The 19,943-nt window shown below is 37.4% G+C and overlaps 1 protein-coding gene and 1 long non-coding RNA gene across 2 annotated transcripts; both read left to right on the top strand.

Annotated features, from left to right (window-relative positions):
* Positions 1-355: 355 nt before the first annotated feature.
* Positions 356-1,702, top strand: LOC112202954. Its single transcript, XM_024343996.1, has one exon. The coding sequence runs from the start codon at positions 356-358 to the stop codon at positions 1,700-1,702; it is 1,347 nt and encodes a 448-aa protein (XP_024199764.1).
* A 5,480-nt stretch (positions 1,703-7,182) lies between these two features.
* LOC121049553 lies at positions 7,183-8,302 on the top strand. The gene is made up of 2 exons (XR_005800720.1): positions 7,183-7,343; positions 8,008-8,302. It is a non-coding gene; the product is annotated as an uncharacterized LOC121049553 (long non-coding RNA).
* The last annotated feature ends 11,641 nt before the right edge of the window (positions 8,303-19,943 follow it).

Below are 19,943 nucleotides of genomic sequence, written 5' to 3'. Positions count from 1 at the left end.
AAAAATATATCTAAGACAATTGATAAGATTATCGACCAATCTTCATTTGCCATGTGTTGACTTTAGATACCTTTTTCTTATAAAAAAAATATATATGATTTCTGATCAGATAATCGCCCAATCTTCATTGGACACATGTCAACGTCAGATATCGTTATCTTCTGAAAATATATCTAGGATATGTGATAAGATTTTCAACCTATATAAATGTGACACGTGTACTTATCCTAACTTTTTATCTTTCAATATTGGTAATAAATAAGCTTCAGACTCCATTCTCTACTCACACATTCCTCTCATTCTACACCTACATTTCTTTTGAAATCTATCATCCATTTCATTTCTCCTTTTTCCGATGGAAGAATTGAACAAATGGTTGTTAGAAAGGGAGCGTGAAAATATGGAAGAGCTCGAGAGGATTCAAGCTACAAACTCTCAAGCGGCTGCTATGGTGGCGCAATATCAATTATCAGAGACACCTAGAGGACGTGGTTCAAGACCTGGCCGTGCCCCAAATGTCGAAAGACATAGAGAAGTCCGAGGTCATTTTCTCCTGGAGGATTATTTTGTCGAACGTCCAGTGTACGATGAAGCAGGCTTTCGAAGGAGGTATAGAATGCAAACACATGTCTTCCAACGCATAATGGAGGATCTTTGCAACCTTGATAGTTTTTGGGGGCAAAAATCAGATGCCACTGGAAAAATGGGATTGCTTCCCGAACAAAAAATGACAGGTGCCCTGAGAATGCTTGCGTACGGTGCAGCTGCTGATCAATGTGATGAAATCACTAGAATGGGAGCTTCTACAGCTCTGAAATGTCTGAAGAAGTTCTGTAGGCAAGTCGAGTTTCTTTACTCTGGGTGGTTCCTTCGTCCTCCAAATCCTGCTGACTTATATAGGCTTCTCAATAGAGGACAACGCCGTGGGTTTCCAGGCATGATTGGGAGCATCGATTGCATGCATTGGGAGTGGAAGAATTGCCCAACTGGCTGGGCTAGAGCTTTCTCTGGTCGAAAGGGTAGACCAACTATTATTCTTGAAGCTGTGGCGTCTTACGATACGCATATATGGCATGCATTCTTTGGAACCCCTGGAGCTCAAAATGACCTCAAGGTTCTTGGTGCATCTAATGTGTTCGAGCGTGTCATAGGTGGAACTGCTCCTCTGGTTGAGTTTGAGGTCAATAACAAAAGGTATACTAATGGTTATTACCTTGCTGATGGAATATACCCGAGGTGGTCAACTTTTGTCAAAACAATATCGAACCCCAGAACAGAAGAGGAGAAACACTTTTGCAAAAAACAAGAGGCTTACCGCAAAGATGTGGAAAGGTGTTTTGGTATCCTCCAATTTCAATGGGCCATACTGCGTCATGGTGCTAGGCTGTTTAAATTAGAGAATCTTCGAGCCATCATGATAAGTTGTATCATTCTTCATAACATGATTGTGGAGGGTGAGTTTGATGAGGAAGAATTTGCGGAGCCTGAAGAAGATGATCTAATGAATCCAGCAATGGCAACCGTCTATGATCGGCCTGTGCATCCTAATACTGGAGAGGCTATTCCTTTTGAACCAGTGGGGAGAGATAGACAGAATCTTCCTTCATTCATGGATCGTGAATTTCAGGTAGAGTCGGCCTACCTCCACAAATGCCTACAAGATGATTTGGTGATGCACAACTGGAACATGGATGGTAACTGAGTATGAACCACCACAATTTATTAATTAGATTTGAATAAATGGTGGTTTGTAATTTTAAATAATGTATTTTATGTTTGTGTGTTTTATTAATATGTTTGGTTTTCTTTGTAATTTTAAAGATAAATCTAAAGGTTATAAATTATATTCTGCTCATCATTCACCTAGAATTTTTGAAACACATCAAGTAACTGTAACTGGTCACGTAACTGACCATGTCACTGACCAAGTAATTGTAACTGGTCACGTAACTGACCATGTAACTGACCATGTCACTGACCAAGTAACTATAACTGGTCACGTAACTGATCATGTAACTGACCATGTCACTGACCAAGTAACTGTAACTGGTCATGTAACTGGTCACGTAACTGACCATGTCACTGACCAAGTAACTGTAATTGGTCACGTAACTGACCATGTAACTGACCATGTCACTGACCAAGCAACTGTAACTGGTCATGTAACTGACCATGTCACTGACCAAGTAACTGTAATTGGTCATGTAACTGACCATGTCACTGACCAAGTAACTGTAACTAGTCACGTAACTGACCATGTAACTGACCATGTCACTGACCAAGTAACTGACCATAAAATTAAAATTACATAAGTGAAATTTAAATTTCATTAAAAAATAAAACTTGATTTCCTAAACAACATTTAAATTTAGTCGAATTGGGGTATGTAGCAACCGCTACTACCACCATCGGACATTGTTTTTGCTACGATATCACCCTTCTTCTTTTTCCACCAAGCCTTTGATTGTGGTGTCATGAAATTAGTATCCATGGCCATAATTCTTGCATCTTCTTTCTCCTCTTCAAATTCAAATACCTTCTTTGTGTGAGCAGCCATTTCTTCGTTTCTTTTCTTCACTAGCTCAACAGAAGCTTGGGTTGATTCGGCCATGGCTTGAATAGCAAGAGCCATACTTTCAGCTGCATCTTGCGCCTTCTTTCCTTTCTTTTTTGCTTCTTTGGCTCTCTTTTGTCCCATTGGTCTTGGCATGGAGCTTGATGGTGTCTCCGAAACGATATCATCATCCAACTCAATTGGAGACTCATTTTCGGAGGCAGTAGCTGTCGAATATGATGCCGGTGGTTGAGGATTAGATGGTGGATCAACAAAATACGGGTGGTACTTAACTTTCTCCCAACATTCAAATTTATCAAATACCTTGGGATATTTTTTCATGAAGATCCCTTGAGTTTGATTCATCTAAACAATGACAATGAAGCAATAAAAATCAACCAATAGAAATAAAATACTTGTAAGAGACAAATTTAACTTAAAAACATAAATAATAATAATAATATAAAAATTAATAGTATTGGGGGAAAAATCAATACCTCGTCCATCTTACTGGTGCCGCTATCTATACGATTACGGGAGGTCATTTGTGCATTGTGCCAATCTTTGAGAATTTTTTTCAACACTCGAAACTGAGATTGGAGAGCTTGAGGAGTTCGGCTTGTAGGTGGACCTTGCCAATTTTGCACATAATCAGCATGAACCTTTTCCCATAACTTGGAGGAGGTTATATGTTTTCCGGTGATCGGACACACAGTCTTACGTGCCCATGAATCACACAATTGAATTTGCTCGTCGGTAGACCAATTGGTACCCGAATCTCCCATTGCTGGATGATAATTGAAAGAAATGAAGAGAAGATTGATGGAGGAAGAAGATGGAGAGGTAAAATTGTTGAAAATTTTGGTGTGAGAAATTAAGGTGTGAACTAGGTATTTATAGAATTTTTGAAAAAAAAATTTCTGATTATTTTTTTACCCCATTCAGATTATTTTTTAGGGTGGAAAAAATCTTACCGTTGTCAATTAATTGCAGCCATTGGATCACATGATCCAACAGCCACAATTAAGTGACCGTTGCACAAAGGAAAGTTTAAAAAAAAAAAAAAAACAACCGTTGGCAGCAGGCCCATGTGGGTGTGGAGCCCACCACCAACGGTCGGGCAATCCATTTGCTGATCCTTGGTCATCCAATTGCCTGGGCAGGTGGGGCCCCCAACAAACTGCAAATCAGTCCGGCAATTTATTGCCGCTGCATTCCACTTTTCCTTCTTTCTCTCCAATTGGTCATCCAATTGGTATGCTGGTGCATTTGCTTTTATGACAATTTTCTCTACGCTCAACGTTCAAGTTCAAGAGCACTAGGTCTATGATTACTTATTATTGTGCAAATATGATAAAGTAGTCGTTCCTCATAAAGAGAAAATAATTCTTTTTTAATTCTTTTTTGGGCCCCCTCGGCCCACTTCCTTCTCTATGTTGAAATAAGACTCCTTAAAGAATTGGGCCGAAAAAAAGAGACTCAAAGACTCATCGGGAAACTAAAACACGGCCCAAGACCTGTAAAAAGGGCCCAACACATCTCAAGTAAGTATATAAAGGATGCTCTATGCTAGCGAATATGAATTGAACCCAAAAAACAAAAATCGCGCAACCCACACTCAGAATTCTCGATGTCTTGGTTCTATGCTCTCGAATTCTCCTTTCTTGCAGCCCTGCAAGTTGGAGCTGCTGTGGTTTTGGCGGATCTCACTCGAGACAAGATACAAGTGTGGAAAGAAGTCAATGAGGGCATAATCGAGATAATAGGTTAGTTCTAGTTTGTTTGTTTCGATTTGATTTACATAATATTATGCATTGCTACGAGCAAATTGTTCCTCACATTTAATAGTTTAGATTTCCCCATTTAACCTACAAAGTACCTCTTTTCATCCTGTATTCAATTCATCAAGTATTTTGAATTTATTAGGTTGGTTTGTGGAATATGAATATGAATATATGTGCAGCAAATATTGCTTTGAAATTCCAATACTAAACAATTATTACAGACGTGATTGTTTATAAGTATGCCCACCAGGCGCGTATAACAAAATGCTCACTGTACTGTGCAGAGAGGAGGAGAATGCTTAACAACGATTTCTAAGGAGATATTGCATCAAGGAACACAGGTATACAATTCTGTTAATTTTCGGTGTGTTCTGAATATACAGCTAAATCTGGATATTGATTGTTGTTCCAGTTTCTTCTTCTTGGTTGATTTGCAAGATTTGACATAAAGCTAGCTTGTGTTTGATGTGCTGCTCTGAAAATTGTTGCAAGATTCTTATGTGACATTAACTTCTTTGTCTTTTCTTTGGTTTTTGATTGATTTGTAGGCCTAAATCGGAACAGATGAACCCATCATAATGTGAATCTTTGAGAGTACTTTTGGCTAACGTAATTATAACTAATGTAGTGAGGATTTTTAATGTTTGTTGAGACTGTTCTGTACCTTAATTGAATGGGAATGCTGCCTAAGAGAATGAACTTGTCAAAATCTATTTATGTTATCTGATGTTTTGTTTAATATAGTTTCTTTGGTTCCATGTATTTTCATGTATGACGGCCCTCAATATATATGTCATCCAATACAACTAAGATGGCCCTCTATAAATCTCAAATCACACTCGGCTTCTTGCATAACTTGAGTCTCTCACGTTTGGCAAAAACAATTATACCCTAACCCACCCTACTCATAGAGGTTCAATGACGGAGACATCAAACCCGGAAACAAAAATTACGCCGCATCCTTGCTTGTTTAAACAATTCTTTTGCATTTAGGTTCAATGATGACTAGATGAGAAAGTGAGTAAGAGTGACAATGAATTTTTAATCGCGGGCAACCATGAAAATTTTGTAACAAAATAAATGCCTTAAGGTAGTTCAAGAAATAGCTAAATTCATTGTGAAGAAGAATGTTGATCTCTATTGTATTTTATTTAGGCTGAAATGCGTCATGAAGTCGATTTAAATGGTGATTTTCTTTGATAAAAATAAAATAAAACGAAAACATTTTTGTAAGAAATTTTGGAGATAGGAACCTGTATTTTATAGTCGACAGTAAACCCGACCTAAACATAGTAGAGAGAGAGAGTGAGAGGATGTCCCTCTACGATGATGCTCATTAGGGCCACGTTTGAGGCAGAGCTTCTCTCTCTAAGTGACAGATCTGAAACCCGTTTCCCTCCCCCTCCTCTCTAGCTCAGATCTTGATCCTTCTGGATTAAGATCCAAGGCTTGAGAGTTGGGGGCGGCCCCTCTGTTTGGGCGCTGTCCCTGTTTTCCCGTTTTTTTTTTCTTTTTTCGTTTTCCATTGTTTTAATTTTCTGGTTTTAGCTCAGTTCATCTCTTCAGTTTGAATCTTCCAACAATGAGGCCATGATCCTTGCTGCTCTCCTTCCATGGTCATCCCTATACCTCCCTCACCTTTGTTTTTCTTTTCCTTTTCATCTGGTTTATTGGCAATATCGTTTTTCTTGGTGAATGGCTGTAAATCTTCTCCTATTCCTTCTCTTGTAGCAGTTTCCCTCCTTTTGGGACAAGGAAGAATACTTGGCTGCTAGCTTGATCCGAATCTCTTTCATGGAGTACTTCGGCGGGAACCTCGACGACGAGAACTCAGTTTGAGTTTCTCAGTTCAGCCTCTTGCTGGGATACCCGATTTACGTTTATGGGGGTACAGAGATGGAGATCTCGATTTGCTTACCAAAGATCTTTGGAGTCTTGATCTCGACATATGAATCATTCTTGCAGATTTTGGCTGCTGCCTCTCACAGTTGTTGTCGGTGGATTCTAGCTTCAGCTTGGTGGTCATGGACTGGGCTCGGTTTTCGGCCTATGTGTTGGGCCTCTATTTGTAACACTACGTTTCCTAGTTTTATGGTTATTTTTGTAACTCCTTCGGGAGCTTGTCCTTTATGGACCTTGTACCATTTATGGGCTGTTGCCTTTTAATGCAATGTTTCTATTTAATCAAAAAAAAAAGTGGTCCCTCTATTTATATATATATTTTTTTGAAAAGTGGTCCCTCTATTGTATTGTTAGGAAGATCAACCCAATTTAACCCCGCATGTCGTCTCAAGTTCTGGTTTGTATATAAATCCCTCTCTCTCATTTTCATTTCAACCTGGCTAACGTTTAATCTCATCAACCTTATTAGAATACTAGAATCCGTCAACACCTCGTCTCACGCATACTATAATTGAGTTTTCCCATAAACAACAAAAACAAACGAACAACCTTAAAAAACCACCTTGATCACCCCAAAACCACCTCAAAAAAAAGGGAATCAATTCATTAATAATAAATATAGATAACGTTATACAGTGACTCATTCGGACAATCAGGCTACGACAAAAATGGGCTGAAAGGAAGATAGTCCTACCAAGAGAGTCTTGGTAAGCCCTGCAGCAAGAAGTGGATCCCGGCACTAAAATGCACTTGGAATAGAGGCTTTTGTGGACTTGTGTTGGGCCCTTTCTACATGTATGTGTTGGGCTCCTGAAAATAATTGAAGACTCTTTAACGGAAGGCCCAACTTAAATCTTAAGATATAAGGCCCAACTCTTTATCAGGGCAGCTATATAAAGGTCATCGAACTAAAATCAGCAAAATCAAATCGATCTCGCAAAAATGTCGTTGTCAAAATTTTCCTCTGTCTCGGAGGCCATGGCCTTTCGGGCAAAGGCAAATCAGGTTCTTCGAGTTGTGGGTTATGCATCTGTAGCCTACTTTTTATTCCAGACGGTCCCATCGTTCGTAAGCGCCTCCAAAACGGACAGCAAGCGTAAGAAGTATGAGTTTCTTTATCATCTACATCTCCTTCTACCTGAATGAGTTATGAATCTGCCTAAATAAAATACATTGTCCTAATTGTTTTTTTTTTTTCCTCCTGATCCGTTGTGTTATTGTAATTGTTATCTGCAATTTTGGACATCCGTTCACTCTTTTATTATTTGCAATTTCGTTTGAATTGATCTATTTTTGTGATCAGCAAAAATATAAGGGTGTTGCTAAAGGTAACAGCAAATATCTTAGCATACAAAAAAAAAATCCTCATCCGCCCTAATGGGGATAAAAACCCTCCATTTTAATCTTCAATTTCGTTCAAAGCTCTTTGGTGGTAGCCTTTCTGTATTCATATAGTTTTGCCATCTTCAAATTGTGTTTTGGCTAGTGGAAATTGCCCAACTAAATTCAATTCAACTAGTGTTTAGGGTGTGTACTCAAGATGCGACCTGGATTTAATCCTCCTGTTTCTATTTCACCCCATTACTATTGTTTGCATCAGCAATTAGATTCGTAACCTCCTGTTTCTATTTCACCCCATTACCATTGTTTGCATCAGCAATTAGATTCGTAGTCTTTCCTATCTTCATTTGTCTTTCTTTGCTCTACTGTTCCTTATAAGTATTTTTGCAGATTCTTGTCTTAACTGTGGTTTTTGGTTTATTGCAGACTAATGTCACAGTTTCTGATGAGAAACAGAGGCGAAGACTTTAATTGAAGGGTTCCCTATCTAATTTAGTTTAGAGTAGCGTCCTTACGGGTGCATGTAACGTAATAGCAATGGGTGTCGTGTGTTAGGATATGGCCGTCTCTTCAAGACCTTGCTATGTATTTATCTACGTCTATATATGCGGGTGTTTTTGCTACGTCTAAATGTGGATCATTGTCATCTTTTGCATGCCTTAGTGTCTCTGTGTTTTGAGACTCAAAAATTAGTCATTCTCATTCAGTCGTTCTCATTAAATCAAGTATTTTGTCAAAATCTATTTATGTTATCTGATGTTTGGTTTAATATGGTTTATTTTGTTCCATGTATTTTTATATATGCAAAAGATATTTACAATCAATAATAATATGGAGTAATTATACCCTTACCCTCTATAAATCTCAATTCACACTCGGCTTCTTGCAGAACTTGACAGAACTCGGATCTCTCACGTCTGGCAAAAACAATTATACCCTTACCCACCCTAAGATCTTTTACCTTTATAAGCATGTCATGGAGGTTCAATGATGGGAGACATCAAACCCGGGAACAAAAATTACGCTTGCATCCTTGCTTACTTTAAACAATTTTTTCGCATTTAGGTTCAATGATGTGTAGATGAGTAACAATGAATTTTTAGTTGCGGCCAACCATGAAAATTTTGTAACAAAATAAATGCAACAAGGTAGTTCAAGAAATAGCTAAATTCATCGTGAAGAAGAATGTTGATCTCTATTGTATTTCAATTAGGCCGAAATGCGTCATGAAGTTGATATAAATGGTGATTTCCTTTGATAAAAATAAAATAAAACGAAAACATTTTTGTAAGAAATTTTGGAGATATGAACCTGTATTTTATAATGGATAGTAAACCCAACCCAAACATTTGGGGGGGGGGGGGGGGGGGCTCTACTATTTCCTTATAAGATTTAGTCGACAGAAAACCCGACCCAAACATAGTAGAGAGAGAGAGAGAGGCCCCTCTGCTATTTCCTTTTTATATCAAAGAGAACCCTCTATACTATTATTAGGAAGATTAACTCAATTTAACCCTGCATGTTATCTCAGTTATGGTTCGCATATAAATCTCTCTCTCTCTCTCATATCATTTCGATCAACCTGGTTACATTTGTTCTCATAAAACTAATTAGAATATTAGAATCCATCAACACCTTGTCTCACCCATACTATAATTGGTAAAATCCTCAAATGGTATCCGAACTATCACGAAATGCACTTTTTTGTACCTACAAATTTTCAGAGAGTCTAGTGGTACATGTAGTATCTCTTCGTTAGCCATTTTAGTACTTCCGTCAATTATTCTGATAAAGTAAGGATAAAATCGTAAAAACCCTATTTTTTATATATTTTTTTTTACAAATATTTTATAAAACTAAATTAAACTTGGTTAAAAAAAAAAAGAAGCTAGAATTGAATTTAATTAGTGAATATCTACATTTACTTACTACTTCCATTGGTTAATCCTATTAATTGTTTGAGAAAAAATTATCTCATTAGTTGACCAAATGAATATATATTAAATTTTTATAAAAAATAACTAAACACAAACAAAATACTTAAATTAATTACCCCAAGTAACCCGAGAATAGTGAAGAACGGATTGGGTATTATTTTAATTTTTTTATGTGTCAAATTATTTTTTAATTATAGACCTTCAATATACTATATACCATAATGCTATATATGAATGAAAATACCATTTTACCCTTATTATTTTACTCACATGGCCACCACGTAGGCTTTTTTAACGGAATAATAGATGGAAGTACTATAAGGGCTAATGGAGGAATAGTGCAGGTACCACTAGACTCTCTAAAAATTTATAGGTACCAAAAATGTGCATTTTGTAATAGTTCGGGTACCATTTGAGGATTTTACCCTACTATAATTGAAATTCCCATACAAAAAAAAACCACCTTCAATACCACCTTGATCATCGAGTCATGTTGAAAGATGTTTTGGATGCAACAGACTGACAGTCTCACTAGGATGTTGAGGGTGCGATCTTTAGGTAGGTCCATTATTACTGCTACAACATCGATGGGTTTCTCCATAAATTAACTATAGTCTTTACAAAAACCATTAGAACATCGATGCATTTGTTTTAAAAATTACTTTACAATCAAGAAACTACGGATGAATAATCCCTTATCAACAATATCCTCACCGTCGATCCCCTTCTCTATATTGGAATAGGACTCCCTAAAGAATTAAGTTGAAATAAATAGACACAAAAACTCACTGGGAAACTAAAAGACGACCCAAGACGTGTAAAAAGGGCTCAACACAGCTCAAGTATGTATATAAATGATAGAATTAATGCTTTCCTGCTCCATTCGCGAATGTTCGCTAAAGTGCTTTCGCGAGATGAGTGTGTTCGTGAGATAAAGTCATCGCAGAGAAAATTTCGCAAAGTGAGTTCGCCGCAAATGTTCTCTAAAAGTGCGTTCACGAGGATGACGTCACTGCAGTGAACAGTAGGAAGTGAGTTCGCTGAGAACTAGTGTTCGCAAAATAACTAAGTCTGTTCGCTGTCGCGAAACATGTTGCAGTGAAAAATATTTTACAACCACTTGCATTACTGTTTGCTCCACTCAAATTAAGCTAGATATTTTGTATCTAATATACTTTTAATCTAGTTTAATATGCTTTTATCTTAGATATTTTGTAGGTTAACCTTGAACCCTATATAAGGGAAGTGTTGATTGATGTAAAAGAGTGAACAAGTTCAGAAACTCAAGTACACAAGTTTGCTGGGTTAAGTTGATCTGTTCATGTTTCATTTGCTACTGCAAATTAATCGAATCAACAAGTTGTGGTTTCGATTATATTTTGTTCAAATACAAAGTAGAAGCAATCAAAATTTTACAAATATATTCAACAATAAAGGAGTTTATATGCTAGCGAATTGAATTGAACCCTAAAATCAGAATCCCCATAAAACAAAAATCCCACAACCGACACACATAATTCTCGATGGCTTGGTTCTATGCTCTGGAAAACTTGGCTCTTGCAACCCTGCAAATTGGAGTCGTTGTATTCTTCGCAGATCACGCTCGAGACAAGATAGAAGTGTGGAAAAGTTTCAACGAGGACCTAATCAAAAGTATAGGTTAGTTGTAGTTCGTTTGTTTCGATTTGATTTACATAATATTATGCATTGCTACGAGCAAATTGTTTTGCACATTTAATAGTTTAGAAATTTCTTTCCCCATTAACCTATAAAGTACCTCTTTTCATCCTGTATGTAATTCAATTCATCAAGGATTTTGAATTTATTAGGTTGGTTTTTGGAATATGATTATATGCGCAGCAAAAATTGCTTAGAAATTCCAATACATGAAAATCAATTATTATAGAGGTGATTGTTTATAAGTATGTCCACCAGGCGAGTATGACATAATGCTCACTTTACTGTGCAAAGAGGAGGATAGTGCTTAACAAAGATGTCAAAGGAGATATTGCATCAAAGAACACATGTATACAATTCTGTTAATTTTCAGTGTGGTCTGAATATACAACTAGATCTGGATATTGATTGCTGTTTCGGTTTCTTTCTATCTCTTCGCACAAAGCAAACAAACACTCTCTCTCTCTCTCTCTCTCTCTCTCTCTCTCTCTCTCTCTCTCTCTCTCTCTCAAGATTATTTTGATGGCAACAATGGAATGAGAAGCTTGTAGAATAATGACGGAGAAAAAAAGAGGGGCTTCAGGTCTCTCTTTCTGTATTTCTCTCTGTTTGTTTTTGCCTTTGGGTTGTTGTTCTTTTGAGGATTGGTGAGTAGAGAAGAAGCTGAAATCGATATATAGCAATAGCTGACAGTAGAAGAGAAGAGAAAAGAAGATAAGATCGATACACAGCAGAGGAAAAAAAATTCAAAGGAGGGCAAAATCGTCACTTCACTGTCCTATGAATAGTACCCTGAGTGTACAGCCTACAGAAAAGGGAGGACAGAACTGTCACTTCACTGTCATTGTCACTGTAACTATCACTTCACTGTCATTGTCACTGTAACTGTCACTGTCACTGTCACTGTCCTATGAACAGTGAACTCATCTTTGGTCTATAGTAAACTAGCTAATTACACCTCCTAAGCCTAACTCCTAGTCTAATTTTTCTTTTCTGATCTGAATATCTGAATCTCTTAAAGATCAAAGCTAAAACCTTGCCTAATATCTACTTCTCTTCTTGATTTGAATGAGTTAATACTCAAGATCCATCCCAAAATCTCAGTGGTCTTCACGAGAAACTCAGAAAGGCCTTCAATAACACCAAAAAAAGTTTTTCTTGATTTGAATGAGTTAATACTCAAGATCCATCCCAAAATCTCAGTGGTCTTCATGAGAAACTCAAAAAGGCCTTCAATAACACCAAAAAAAGTTCTCAAGCACCTGGTGGTCATCAAATACACTCCAATTTTTTTATGTAAAGAACAAAAAGCTAAGACCATCCATTAGCCACTACACATGTTTTCACTAAAAATGACAAGAATAAAAAAAATTCTCACAAACTAGTTCCAGACAGTTCAAATACAAATGCACGGTGATTAAAATAATGAAGAAAGAGAAAAGCTTTGAGAAAATACCTCTGAAGATGATCTCTTGTTGAGGGTTGGGTTTTGAGTGGAGAAGTGCAGGGTAGCAGTAGGTACTTAAAGGGGGGGTGAGGTAACTCAACTTAACCAGGGTCGAGTTAAATGAAAGAGAAGAGTTAGGTGGTCTCACTAAGTCACTATCCCATGTGAATGTTTCACTAATGGAGGCATGGAGTCATTATCTATCTTAGAGCAAGTTCACCCGTAGTCAAGAAATGTCAAGGTCGAAAAGTCAAGAAATCGACCAGTCAAGTAACTATTCACTGCCACTGGACATGAGTTTCCACCCGTTTTTTTTCTTGACCGGTCAAGACTGTTCATTTTTCACTGTTCATCGATTTCTTCACTGTTCATTTTTATTGTTCATTGATTTTTTCACTGTTCATTTTTTTTTATTGTTACCTATATAATCATACATATTAATTATATACCATCAGATCTTCACATCAATTGCAACCAACGGCCAAGATTAATTGACCGTTGGTTTTAAAATTCCAAAAGCCCAACAGATGACTGCCACGTCCCTGCAGCTGTCCCTCCCATTGGAGCTAAGCGACAAAAAAACTGCTCCTTCACGCGCATCTGCACCATTCAGCCTCTCCCCTCCTTCGGCTGACGTCACCCACATTGCTTCTTGGGCCAAGCTGGCAGCTTCTTCGACTGGCAAGAATGGGCAAGAATTATGTCAACCCATTGCCCTATTTCTTGGACTCGGTCAAGAAAAGCTAAATCTTGGCTGGTCAAGGACAAACCGGTGGAAGCCACAATTTCAACTTTGATGACTGCCACCTCACCAAATCCATGCTTTGCCTGGTCAAAGAGGAACCGGTGGACTTGATCTTACAAAGGCATCTTTGCCATTTTCAGGAAGGTTACACCAGCACCAAGATAAACTGCTGACACCAGAAGAAGAGAGAATCAAGAAATCAGATTCCTGGACCAAAATTCAAAGCTACACAATTGTTAGCGCAAAATATTGTAGAATTGGCATTTCCTAGCTCAACAATCAAGAGTCATTATAACTAGGATTTGTTCATCTCTTGGGACTTCATAAGTATGAACTACTTCAAGGCTTCTTATGCGTCTCATCTCAATACTTCATCATCAGGTATAAATTGCATTCACATTGCTTGCTGTTTTAGGACTGAAGTTTCTTATCTATCCTAGCTTAGGATGAGACTTGCGTTTCAATCCTGTGTGTCTAAGCTGAGCTGGCAGTTTGTTCTAAGCTTTGCTTTATTTAATGTATCTGACCTTAAACAAGTGAGTTATCTTTATTACACATATCCAGTTAGCCCTAGCTCGAGTCTTTCCATATAAATAGGTTCTCACACTCAGCTAGCCACACACTCGCATTGAGAGAGCACTATTCTTCAGTTTCCATTATCCTCATATCTCTCTAGAAATGCACCGAGCCAAAAATCTTCTTTGAGAGTGTTTTGGTAAGCTATTCCATGTCTAGCTTCCAAAGGATTGTCAAACCCAGAAAACCATACCTTTAAACACTATCTGTGTATGTCTTCATGTGTGTTGCATACATGCCTTTGTGCCTTGAGATGATTGACGACTATATGGAGAGTTGTGCCATCTGAAGATTGATGAAGGAGGTTCATATCCATCATTTAGAATTAGTGGCAAAGCAGAGACAGAGCTGCCTTCTAGATTGGGTCTAGGAAGATTGAGTGTCTGTAAGTTCTTTATGTACTGATTTCTTTAATGGATTTGTTACCGGCATAGTGCCAGCAGTTGTTTCTCTTTTCTAAGGGTTTTACTGCGTCAACAGATTTGGTGTTTGTGTGTGATGTTTTAGTTTCTGTTGATGGTTTGGTAATTCAAAAAAGTCATAGCATCATTAGAGATATTGAAATCGATCTGCAGTTTCAATTAGGATTCAAGTTATACTGCAATCCTAGTTTAGGATGCGAACTAGCCTGCACTCCTAAGTCTGATTCCTAAAGTTATTGACACATTGACTCATTTTCATTAGTTGGGGAATATATACCCATTCTGTACTTACAACAATAATGTTCATACGGAAATTACATTAAAGGACAGGTCTTTATAGAAATATAGAGGGAAATCCTCTTTCTTTTGATAAAGAAAAGAGAGGGAAAGGTTTGAATCTGACTGTTGAGGTTTTTGAAAACGACGTCTCATCAGCCTTAACCCAAAAGGGTTTATAGGGTTTTAGCTGGGTTAAGCCAGGCCACCACCATTGCTCTCAAGTGACAAGTCAGTTATTTTTTCATGTCTCAGGTGTGCTCCTTATAACCAAATCTCTTATTTGCTTGAAATTGTTCCCAAATTTCTTGGTTCTTTACTCCAATTCAAGTTTGATTTGTGACTTGTATGATGCTGTTAGAGTTGCTCTGAGTTTTATTCAAGTGTTGTGGAAATGGTCACAGGCCCTTTAAGTTGGTTGTTTCGAATTTATGGTTCTGAGAAAGCATATCTAGCTTTAGGGTTTTGCTGTGGAAACATTTCGGTACTTTGGAAAATACGGGGTGGGCAACCGATCAGGCTCTTGCAATATACATTGGCAAGTCATTGTTTCCTACCGCTGCGTACAAGTTTCAAGACTTCTTCTTCAAGAAGTGTTCTGATGATGTTGCCAAGTATGCGGTGGCCCTGGGTCCATCTGATGATGCAGTTAAGTTTTTGATTCCTATGTTTGTTGAGTACTGTTTGGAAGAGTTTCCTGAGGAGATTAAGGCTTAGTTTGGGATTGATTTTAGAGCTGCTTTTGGGGCTGCTTCTGCTTTTGGGCTTATGATGTAGTGTTTGGTAAAATTCTCTAAAAGCTGCTTTTGGTCCAAATAGCTTCTCTAGGAAACTGATAATGAGAAGCTATGATTTGGTTGCTTTTGGAGCTGCTTCTGTGAAAAACACGGAGCAACAGTATATCTTTAATGAATTATACCAAATTACCTATTATGTCCTCATCCTTTTCTGAAAATTCCGTTGAGTCAAGGTGAGAGGCGCTTATCCATTTTCAGCCTCCTCTCTCTGTTTGCCGTCAAGAACATATCGCGCACTCCTTCCCTCTCCATGATCACTGAATGGTTCCAGCATTAATCGTCCTCATAAAGTTGATATAGCAGCGACGTCTCTCAGAAACATCGAGCACGTCTCCAGATTCTGAAGGTAAACTTCAACCTGTTTGGTAGATTTTGGGCAAGATTCACAAATTAGTTTCGTTGATTATGATGCTATCTGGGTTTTTGTTCAAATCTCCATTCTGAAACCGTGTGGGTTTTTTCTTATTTTTGGGGTGCATTTGGATAACAAGAATGCCCTAAACTTGAAACAAGTTGACATTCTCCCTCATACTTTTCGACTGCTATTTGTGTGGGAAACCTTCGTCTTCTTGATTGTTGTTTGATTGTACATATTTACTTCTATATAACTTATTTACTTCACATAATTTTGATCTTTTTTCTGGGTATTGATTTTGATGTATTTAATTTAGAATCTACTTACTGATGCAAAGTTCAATCCGATAAAGACATGTTGTTTAAGACCAACCTGAGTAGTGCTGGACTGGTTTACAAGGTAACGTTTTAAATTTCAATCCTTTTGGGGGTTTATGCATGTGTATGGGTTTTGTGAGTGTTTGAGCTTGTTTGTGTTAAACTTGATTGTAGCATTTTGGGAAAGAAATAATAGCCAAAAATTCTACTTTTAGATGAAGCCACAAGCGCTCTTGACACAAAATCTGAGAGAATTGTGCAGGAGGCACTAGACACAGTAATGATCAACCGAACTACTGTCATCACTGTCATGGTAACCCACCGCATGAGCACAGAGAGTGAGTTGAAGTTTCTATCTTCTTTTACTTGTTTTGTTACAGATTTAGTGGATAAGGCTATGTATCTGTTCATCTTATTCAGTCCTTTCACATTTTTTCATTGCACCTTCTTAATCCATGTTAAATGAGCATTATAATACAATGTTACTTAGTGCCTTTGGCACCTTCTTGGCACCTTCTCCGTTTCTATACTTGTATCTGTTAACAAATTGATATTCTCTTTTTCATATGTATAGATATAGTATTCTTATTTGTTTATTTAATTTAATTTTGTTTTGTGTAAATGGTCAGCAAGCTCACCAAAAGTGACGAGTGAAGCATAACTCTGCCTTTGCCTTTGTTTAGTTTGTGGTACTTTTGTGCTTCTTTTTATCCCTGTAGCACTTGATGAATATAAGATGAATTTGTACTTGTAGGGGTTACAACACTTGCAGGGGGGATTGGACCAAGTGAAGATGAGAGCATGTAACATGTCATTAGCTCATATATTTCTTTTGAAGGATAACATCCCAACCAAGCCTAGATTACCATCAAGCCCATACCAAAAGCCTCTGAAATCCGTCGTGCCACCACTGATTCCAACTGAGGATGAGCAGGAGAATCAAGAAGAAGGCTTTCTTGGGAACTCTTGTAAAGCTTTTAGTCAACGCGTGTGCATCTGTTTTGAAATTCTTGGGAAAAAGCATTCAAACTATCAAAACCAAAGCCAGCAGAAACAGCAGCATAAGCATTCAATTGGGTTCATGTTTAAACCCTTAAAAGAATAGAATACATGCTTCAGTATATAAATGCTTTATGTTTGAATAAAACAAGCCTAGTTTTGATGCATGAGATTTGAGTTAATTTGATATTGCAACACGTACATATAATTTTCAGTCTTCGCACCGCACTTTCTATCAAAAAGAACTGTCATATGAATAAAATATGCACAACAATTACAAAATAAGAACTGATTTGTTAATTACAAAGAGACAACAAATGGCTCAAAAGAATTGTTTTATGTATACAATAGACACGACGGTTATAAAATAAAAACTGACTTTTGAATCTCAAACAGACAATGAATGTTCATAAAAACCATGGTTCATTCACACCACGGAAAATTGTTGTCGACAGGTTGTAAGAATGATGGATATTGTATTTTGATATTCGTCAATTTATAATATTTGCGGAACATGGTACTAGCTTTGTTGTGCAATTTTGTGGAGCAGAAACTGATACCAAACATTTTGGACTTATTTTGTGTAATAGTAAAACATAATATGCATATTGAAGGGTTTAAAGTAAATCTTTTATTCAGTCCAAGCAAGGGTACAATGATAATACATGAGAAATTTTTTTATTTAGTATGGTTACATAAGCACAAAACAAAATTATGTACTTTAATAGCATATCTTATAATGTATGACCATTTTGGTAATTATACCCAGGCAAAGCATTTTTGCTTTACAACTTACCAAACACCTAGAAATTGCTTTTCGTTCTCACAGCACTTTTAAAAACAGTTTACCAAACACCTTAGCTGCTTATTCTCACAGCAAGTTCTGAAGTGCTTCCTCTCACAGCAGGTTCAGAAGTGCTTCCTCTCACAGCACAACAATCCCAAACTAAGCCTAAGCGTTTTATGAGCACCATTATGAGGGAAAATTCTGCCATGTTCCGAGGATGGAGTGCTCGGCCACAGCAGCACCATCTTGGCCGCACAAATCGATGCTTCAATACTAACCGCTCATTAAAGTAGACCCGGTAACCTGTTGTTAAAGTTGGAGGAAGAAGCTAGGTCCCACAGTTGGCTTTTCAAGGACCCTTATTTTGTTGTTTTCCCTCTCTTTCTTTCTGTGCATTTTCTTCTTCAGTTCTTCCCTTCCCATCTCTTTCTTTACTAATCAAATATATAAGTATCCTAATACAAATTGCAGTTTTATGTTTAATGAATTTAAGACTTCTTTGCTAATTTAATCATGAAGTAGAGTTCCATCGAATCCAAGGAAACAGAGAAATAGAAATTTAAATCCTTCATTTTGTCTTCAACTTTTTATGAACTTTGTCTGGGTATTGGGTTTGATGGAAGCTTGATTGATCCTCTGAATTGGTTCTTATGGTGGAGATTTATTTGCATATTGGGTTTACATCTGCATACATATTTTCAATTTCTTGCCTCTGATTACCGAAACTGCCTCGGCTATGCAGATTTTCACCCCCGAAACCGGCCGGAATTTTCTAGCATCGATATGTTCGGTTTAACCGGCGTCGGTGTCGGTTCGGTTGCTGACAAATTATGAAACTGGTTGTCTGTTGAGATGCTTTCAAATTCATCGAAGAAGAAAAAGTTCATAGATGATTTTTGTCAGATTTAGCACAAATCAATTGAAGAAGAACATAAAAACCTTTCTGTTTTCATATCTATGGACATGAATTTCATTCGTTTTCTTGCACCTAAACACATACCCAATCAAAGATCTTTTCCACATAAGACTTTTGCAGGTAGAACTGATCACTGCGTTCTCGCAGGAAGAAGAGAAGGAAATTAAAAGGTAATTAAAGATGTGGATGAGACGTGGAGAGACAGTACAAGAAAAGATAAGGATAGGTTAGGAGTTAGTGTGTGCAAGCCTAGGATGGAAGTTTTTAGTCCAATCATGAGCTAACAACTCAATTAAATGAAGGGATTGTAATCATGTGTGCAAGCAGCCTACGGTAAAATCCATACGACCAATAGGATAAGAGAAAACCGGTTCGGTTCAGCTCGGTTTTTTAAAAGGTAAAACCGTGAGCCGACACCGAAGTGACCAGTTCAATGCTGTTAGTGACACTAACCGACCGGTTCGGCCCGGTTCCAGTCTTTTTGTGGCATTTCAGTGCCAGTTTGGCCTGTTTTCAGTTTTTGGGTGTCTAGAAGTCCACCCTACCTTTGAAATGTGTAGTTAATAAAAATAGGGCACAAAGTCTTATTTGTTTGACCTAAGGGATCGAGATCGAAACATAGACCAAACTAGAACAAAATTGGACAAGAAGTTTAAAATAATGTAATTCTTATATCCAACAGTCAGTGTCTCAAAAGTTGTTTCCGTTGACTGTCTTGTCCTCTGAAGAGTGTAGTAAATAAAAATGGGTTATAAAGCCTTATTCAGTTGACGTAGGGAATCGATGCTGAAACATAGATGAAATTGGATCAACTTTGGACTTGAAACCTAAAATAATGTAATTTTCATATCCAACGGTTGTTTTTCCATGCATTGTATCCATTGACAATCTTGCCATTTGAAAGGTGTAATTAATAAAAAGATTTTGTGCGATCCAAAAAATTGAAATTAAAAATGGATAGATTTGACATTGCCGATCTATTTATAGCGTATTCATAAGTATTGTGTACAAAAATTAATTTGATCCGCCCTCATTTTGACATCAAATAAAGCGGTCAACCCTTGATATGCTTATATTTCCCTAAAGGAATATAACTCATACCCACAAGATT

The sequence above is a fragment of the Rosa chinensis genome, chromosome 5, assembly GCF_002994745.2.
Source record: "Rosa chinensis cultivar Old Blush chromosome 5, RchiOBHm-V2, whole genome shotgun sequence".
Classification (NCBI taxonomy): Eukaryota; Viridiplantae; Streptophyta; class Magnoliopsida; order Rosales; family Rosaceae; genus Rosa; species Rosa chinensis.
Note: the sequence above shows the minus strand (reverse complement) of the source record. Positions and strands in the feature narration are given on the sequence as shown.